This window comes from Ictalurus punctatus, chromosome 2, assembly GCF_001660625.3.
Source record: "Ictalurus punctatus breed USDA103 chromosome 2, Coco_2.0, whole genome shotgun sequence".
Classification (NCBI taxonomy): Eukaryota; Metazoa; Chordata; class Actinopteri; order Siluriformes; family Ictaluridae; genus Ictalurus; species Ictalurus punctatus.
The window spans coordinates 17,066,575-17,074,646 of record NC_030417.2 but is presented as its reverse complement, the minus strand read 5'-3'; the positions used below and the strand labels follow the sequence as shown (position 1 = coordinate 17,074,646).

Here is an 8,072-nt window from a genome sequence, read left to right as displayed (position 1 = left end):
GCCAAAAGCATTATCACAGTGACACAAATCTACTCTGACATCGCTCAAAAAGACCTTTCTGTCTGATCTATCGATATATTACTGACAATGTCTTCACAAAAATAATATCCCAAAAGTTGGATGTTCGCGTTTCTCAGCGTTAAAGAACCACCAGGTGCCATTTTCATTAAGTCTTAAAACATAACAGCATATTACATGCGGTCGCTGAACCCCATCTTCCTTTAACCTTTTCTTCGCATTTTAATTGACACCAGAATTAAATTGTTAACATTTTTCTTCTAATATTGTTGGTGTTGATGAGTCTAATATAAAGAGGTTGTTTTAATTTCTTACCTGAAGTCACAGTCACCGTCGTTCCTTTTCCCCAGTAATCAAAAGCACCGTCACAGTGATAAGGTTTACGACACTACTCGTACAATATAGGGACTAAAAGTGCTTCGAGCATGCTAATAGGCCTATGTGTTCTAAAATGATGCAATTTTAAGGTTATATTAAACGTGTCTAATAAATGTAATCCTACCTGAAGTCACGGTCACTGAAGTTCCTTTCCCCCAGTAGTCAAAGTAGTCGTAGTAGTCACAGTGATAAGTTTTACGGCACTACTCGTACAATATGGGGACCAAAAGTGCTCCCGGTATACTAACATGTTTTCTAAAATGGTGTAACTTTTAAGGTTATATTAAACTTGTCTGATAAATGTAATCCTACCTGAAGTCACGGTCACTGAAGTTCCTTTTCCCCAGTAGTCAAAGCGTCCGTAGTAGTCACAGTGATAAGTTTTACGGCACTACTCGTGCAATATGGGGACCAGAAGTGCTCCTGGTATACTAACATGTTTTCTAAAATGGTGTAACTTTTATTTTTATATTAAACTTGTCTGATAAATGTAATCCTACCTGAAGTCACGGTCACTGAAGTTCCTTTTCCCCAGTAGTCAAAGTATTTGTCACAGTGATAAATTTTACGGCACTACTCGTGCAATATGGGGACCAGAAGTGCTCCCGGTATACTAACATGTTTTCTAAAAGGGTGTAACTTTTAAGGTTATATTAAACTTGTCTGATAAATGTAATCCTACCTGAAGTCACGGTCACTGAAGTTCCTTTTCCCCAGTAGTCAAAGTAGTTGTCACAGTGATAAATTTTACGGCACTACTCGTACAATATGGGGACCAAAAGTGCTCCCGGTATACTAACATGTTTTCTAAAAGGGTGTAACTTTTAAGGTTATATTAAACTTGTCTGATAAATGTAATCCTACCTGAAGTCACGGTCACTGAAGTTCCTTTTCCCCAGTAGTCAAAGTAGTTGTCACAGTGATAAATTTTACGGCACTACTCGTGCAATATGGGGACCAGAAGTGCTCCCGGTATACTAACATGTTTTCTAAAAGGGTGTAACTTTTAAGGTTATATTAAACTTGTCTGATAAATGTAATCCTACCTGAAGTCACGGTCACTGAAGTTCCTTTTCCCCAGTAGTCAAAGTAGTAGTCACAGTGATAAATTTTACGGCACTACTCGTGCAATATGGGGACCAGAAGTGCTCCCGGTATACTAACATGTTTTCTAAAAGGGTGTAACTTTTAGGGTTATTTTAAACGTGTCTAATAAATGTAATCCTACCTGATGTTACGGTCACTTGAGTTCCTTTTCCCCAGTACTCGAAGTAGCTGTAGTAGTCACAGTGAATAAACTGGCCGATTCTCCGCACAAAATCTGTATCTGTCACTATTTTCTCTCTCATTTTTATGGACTACTTACAGCAGCCTTGCCATTTCTTAGAGTTCGTGCGTTTTAATAAGTGAATTGTTGTTTAAATCGATAATTGTATAGGAATAAGAATAGGAACAGTAAAAGTAAAACACTTACCTGAGGTCACAGTCACTTGGGTTCCTTTTCCCCAGTAGTCAAAGTAATCACGTTGGTTAAAACTTCGGAGCAATAATACAAAAAACAACACCTGTGCCTGAAATTTTTCTTTTCCACCAAACATTTTCAACAGAAGTGATTTTTTTCTCTCTTTCTTATAAGATAATACACGCGCATTTTACTGTAGGCCATTCTACGAAATTTTATTGTTTATTTATTCACTCGTAAAAACATGGAGTTAAAACAACCAAAATTGGGTTATTTTTAGCCCAAAGGCTGAGTAAATATAGGACAGAACACATTTTGGGTTAAATTAACCCATCAAGTTGGGCTGTTAATTTTAACCCAGCAAACGGGTTGTTTTTCCAACCCAAAGGATACTTTCATTTTTACAAAAATGCTGGGTTCATTTTATTTCATAAATGGGTTAAAAGGGTTAATGACTCAAATAAGTCATATATTTAAGACGAAAACGTCAGGTTTTGATCAAAGGAGACGTTTAAAATTGGGAAACCAACTTAAGCCCAAAGTACTAGTTGTACGCATAGCCTTTCAAAGCCTTTTCCAGTCATTTAATTTAAAAAAGTGGAAGTTTCATACATTCCAGATTCATTACACGCTTTTTTTGTTTTTGGCTTGCAGTTACTGTAAACTCTTTATTCTAATATTTTGAGATAATGGCTTTTTGATTTCCATGTAAGCCGTAATCATCAAGACTAAAACAAAACAAAAAAATGAATATTTCACTTTATGTGTAATGAATTTAGAACATATGAAAGTTCTAGTTTTTAAAAATAAAATTAAAGATTAAAACGAACTTTTCCAAAATATATATATTTTTTAGATGAACCTGTATACTCCATTTGACATGTAAGCATACACATGAGGTCAACGCATGTGCATTACGACAACTTGCACTACCCCTCCTGGCCTCCTGAGTCAGTACAGAGCAGTAAAGCAGGTCTTCTGGTGTGAAGGAGGATAACGAAGAAGAATCACAACAACATGAAGAACAATGGAGGAGAAAAACATGCTGTGTCTCTTGTTACTAGAGGAAGAAGATATTTTTAAAAATTATTATATTTTTCTTCGACTACCTTGAGAATCAATGGCCCTGGGTCACTGTTGCCACTTTGCAGAACAGCTAAATAGTGGCAAATAATTAAATGCGTGTGTGTGACCTACGCGTACAAAGTACGAATGGTTAGAAGAATCTTTCGGTGTTCGTACAGTATGTGCATACTCTGCTGATGATGAAATTTGAGTCACATGTACTGTAGGTTGTTCCTAGTGTAAAAGCTGTAAGTATACTTTGGACTTTACGATCCAGTGGGCATTACAAACAAGTATGCCAAAGCTAACGAAGATAGCAGTGCATTTAATGTCATGTATACTGGACATTTGTTGCACATTTTTGCTTATTTTAGTGTACAGTAATGGTTTTATGGATAAATATATTGATATGAACCTCGTTTCTCCAAATAAATCTAACAGTCTGTCTGTGTGAAAACTGCTACCTCCACGTAAGGCGAATTCAAACAGTCTGTGTTGAGTTGATTTGACCCAAGGACCTGGGGCTGATGTGTTGGGGCGGGGGAGGGGTGCATTGATTCAACGGTCAGTTAAAATGAGCCACCCACTAACCCAGCGGTTGGGTTACACAATTACCCAAGACTGAGAAAATACAGCAATTAAATGACCCAAAAGGCTCAACCCAGCGTTTGGGAAGAAAAAATAACCCAGCATTTTTTAGAGTGTAATTAATATTAACTTATGAACTTTCCTGAATCCTCTACCATGAATTAATACAAAAAGTATTCATAAGTATTCATTCAGAATTATAATAGTAATAATAACAGTAATTAAAATTACTACTAAATCAAATGTATTTAATTTCTATAATAATAAAAAAATATTCATTCAGTCATTGATCTTCAGTAACCACTTTATCCTGGCAACATGGCAAGATGGGAGATTTCAACCTGGATGGGACAACATTGCAGGTCACCATTCTCACATAAATTAACACCAAGGGGCAATCTAGTGTAGCCAATCCACCTACCTGCATGTTTTTGGACAGTGGGAAGAAAACAGAGAACCTGAAGGAAAAGGAACATGGGGAGAACATGCAGAACCCCATAAAGACAGTATTCCCCGTAACTTAAGATGAAACCCAGGACCCTAAGCAGTGAAGCAGCAATGCCACATACTGCACCACTGTGCCACCCTATTGTTGTTGTCATTGTTGTCATCAATCAGCTAGTATTTAAAGTGGGGAGCTGGTTGCTCCAGGACAAGTTCTGCCTCACTCCCATTAATGACCCATGTATTGGAGCAGCACAGTCAGAGCAGCAATGCACCTGAGCAACGGTACACTGTGCATGGGTCAAACAAAGATTCAGTTCATTTATGGAAATCCAGAGCAGCAAAAGAGGCAGAAGGCTAATGTCACAGGAGTGGCTGTCAGGCAAGTCCACTCTGATCCTGTGTGAGGGACCACCCTAAAGTCTAGGCAATGATACATGCAATACCATGGGAATGTGGGAAAAGTTTACAGGACAGGGGAAGAAGAGTACGAGGCAGAATGAACAACTTCACTCCAGCCTTCTGCTGGGAAACATGTCTGGACATGGTGGACTCAAGGCAACATCCAGTCCCAGATTTGAGCAACAAAAACAGCAGCAGCAAGAAAGGCTGACTGAGTGACCAGCGAAGAGGTGAGAGAACTGTGGCAGAGAAGTAAATAGGGATACTGAGAGACAGATTGTCAGGACATGCTGAAGGTCTGTTTGGACCGAAGTGTGGATTCTGGCATTCCCTGCCTCTGTAATCAATCAATCAATCTCACTATATATATATATATATATATATATATATATATATATATATATATATATATATATATATACACACACATATGTATATGTGTGTATATATATATATATATATATATATATATATATATATATATATATATATATACGCAGAGCGGCCTACGAACGCCTTACTGAGTGTTGAAGCTGACTTCTGCTGATGAAACTGCAAACTATTCTTCAGTAAAATTTTCAGTTGATTGCATTCTCTTGACTCCTGGCCTTCGTTCATCATATCTGGTCCTTGGGTCTTTAACTGTAAATTCTTTAACTGTAAACTTTAACTCTTCAGCTGCAGTCTCATTATCTCTCCTTGACAAGTGACAAGTAGTAGAGCAGGGGTTATTGAGTCATTGAATAAAACCTGGGTGTCTCCAGCCATGCTAGTCAAGAAGAAAAATGGGAGCATGTGCTTCTGCACAGATTACTACTGCCTCCACAGAGTCACCAAGCAGGGCTTTTATCCACTATCCCACAATGATGACCATGCCTGGGTTGCTGGTTCAAATTGGTTCAGCTCCTTGGACCTGCACAGTTGGCACTACAGAGAGAAAGAAAAGACAGTGAGTGATGTACTCTAAGAGGTCAACAGAATGAGTTCTGGCCAACCTGCTGAAGGACTACTTCCTCGTGTACTTGGATGACCTTCTCATCCATGTCCCCATTTTCACCCTGCACATGGCCCATGCATCCCTAAATTGGCAGATGCAGAAGCAGTGAGAGTGACAGATAGCATGCAGGATCATCATGTCTGCCATCCAGCACAAGGTGGGGCAGTTCTATTTAATTAATAACCAAGTGTGCTGGCAGGCCTATGTTGAAGAGCATTCCCATTATTATGAGTACCTGGAATCTAAGCAAGAACAAAAGATGAAGAAATTGCACTGAGTGATAGAACTGTTTAAGGCTTCAGAAGAGGGGCTTCAGCAAGTGGAAGATGTAGAGATGGTGAGTCTGCGTAGTTGGTTCAAGAAGGTGCAGAGAACAGAATCCCCTCCATAAAGGCATAGCACTGGCAATGGGGTTCCTTGGCTGGATGTGAGCACCTTCTGTATCAGCACCAGGAGGACGTGATCCCAGGCTGTCATCTGCATTATCACTGCATCCACAGAGCAATGGCCTTTTTGAGTGATTTAACAGGACAATCACAATTTACCTGGCTATTGATACTAGCTGGCATGAATGGAATTGGGACAAACATTTTCCCCTTGTGCTGTAGGAGTCCCGCTTGCACATGCAGGAGTCCATGTGATTCATGCCAGCAGTGCTGATGTTTGGGCAGGAGCTAGGTCCCTCCATGGACCTGGTGTTGGGCATGACACCAGACACACACACTGGATCTGACATACTGTTGGATTATGTACAAAACTTAGATGCCAGGATGGAGACTGTACACTCCCTTGCAAGACGGCAGCAAATAGCAGGTTTATGACACTGTGTGCCAAGGGGAGACACGCATGTGTTTTGGCAACTTAATGTGTCTATTTACCCCCCAGTGACACAAGGGATGCTGCTCCAATCTTCAGAGTGACTAAGAGGGGCTCTGTGTAGTGATGAGCAGGCTCACCAAAGTGTTGAACAGGGCGGAGGTCTGTAGTGGTGTTCCAGGATCAACTCACCTTGTATCAGCCCCAGGAACCCACTTTGGACATAGTATAGGACTAGTTGTGTTATGTTGCAATTGTCAGGTGGCTCGGGGGCGGGGGGGGTTGCTATGTGTTGTTACTGCACTTCCATCCCGAACACTAATTTGCATACCTTTTGCCTTGTCAATGTCCATGTTTGCCAGTTTTGTGGCTAACTGCTAGGCATATTGCTATTCTGTAAGTTCTCACTGCATATAGAAGAGCAATTGCATTGGATTAACAGTGCTACCTGTTCATGCTTCTTCTTTGCTGACCATGCAGTATTTATCTATTGTGCTATCTACCTAACACAAAAGTAACTTCTATGGCTGACTGCTTAGCTAGCATGAGTGCTAAAAAATTTAACAGTACACAAAGTTTGAGGGCATGTATTTGCATAGTGCTGAAACAAACAAAAATTTAACTAGACAAAACATATTTTCTTTGGTTTTCCTTGAATGTATATTATATATAGCTCTTGGGGAAAAAAAAATTAAGAGACGACTGCAAAATTATCAGTTTCTCTGGTTTTACTATTTATATGTATGTATTTCGGTAAAATTAACATTTGTGTTTTATTCTATAATATACTGACAACATTTCTCCCATTTTACTAATAAAAATATTGTCATTTAGAGCATTTATTTGCAGAAAATGACAACTGGATAAAATAACAAAAAAAGATGCAGTGTTGTCAGACCTTGCATAATGCAAAGGAAATAAGTTCATATTAATTTTTTAAACAACCCAATACTAATGTTTTAACTTAGGAAGAGTTCAGAAATCAATATTTGTTGAAAAAACCCTGATTTTCAGTCACAGCTTTCATGCAACTTGGCTTGCTCTCCACCAGTCTTTCACATTTTTGCCACTCCTGACGTAAAAATTAAAGCAGCTCGGCTTTGTTTCATGGCTTGTGACCATCCATCTTCCTCTTGATCACATTCCATAGGTTTTCAGTGGGTTCAGGTATGGAGAATGGGGTGGCCATGACCGGGTCTTGATTTGATAGTCCTTCATCCTCCATCTTCATTGACCTGGCTGTGTGGCATGGAGCATTGTCTTGCTGGAAAAAAAATAGTCCTCAGAGTTGGGGAACATTGTAAGAGCAGAAGGAAGCAAGTTTTCTTCCTGGACAACCTTGTACATGGCTTGATTCATGCATACTTCACGAAGACAAATCTGATTCCAGCCTTGCTGAAGCACCCCCAGATCATCACCAATCCTCCACCAAATGTCACAGTGGGTGCGAGACACTGGGGCTTGTGGTCCTCTCCAGGTCTCTGTCTAACCATTAGAAGACCAGGTTTTGGGCAAAGCTGAAAATTGGACTCATCAGAGAAGATGACCTTACTCCAGTCCTCTACGGTCCAATACTTATGGCCTTTTTCAAGCTTCAGCCTGGCCCTTCTTTGCTTCTCATTGATGAAGGACTTTTTTCTAGCTTTGCATGATTTCAACCCTGCCCCTAGGAGCCTGTTTTGAACCTTCCTCGCTGTGCACTTTACCCCAACTACCATTTGCCCCCAGCTGATGTCATCCTACGGTTGTTGAGTGACATTCACATGATTTGGCAGTCATCCCGGTCAGTGGAGAGTTGTTTTCACCCTCTGCCGGTCTGTAGATTTGTTGTCCTCAATGTCTGCTGCTTGATCTCGTTCTTATGAACCGCCATCTTTGAATTTTAAGGATGGAAGCAACCAT

General features: G+C 39.9%; 1 protein-coding gene across 2 annotated transcripts in view; it reads right to left on the bottom strand.

The window, feature by feature from the left end:
* Positions 1–2,009, bottom strand: part of ighd (immunoglobulin heavy constant delta) — a 24,814-nt gene extending 22,805 nt beyond the window's left edge. Inside the window, exon 1 of one of the 2 annotated variants that reach the window (XM_053677651.1) lies at positions 1,871–2,009. In XM_053677651.1, the coding sequence (XP_053533626.1) occupies positions 1,871–1,994 (124 nt within the window). In that variant the 5' untranslated portion in view covers positions 1,995–2,009. Of the gene's footprint in view, positions 1–1,624; positions 1,804–1,870 lie in introns of those variants that run through there. The other variant, XM_053677655.1, reaches the window with a different exon arrangement.
* Positions 2,010–8,072: the final 6,063 nt, after the last annotated feature.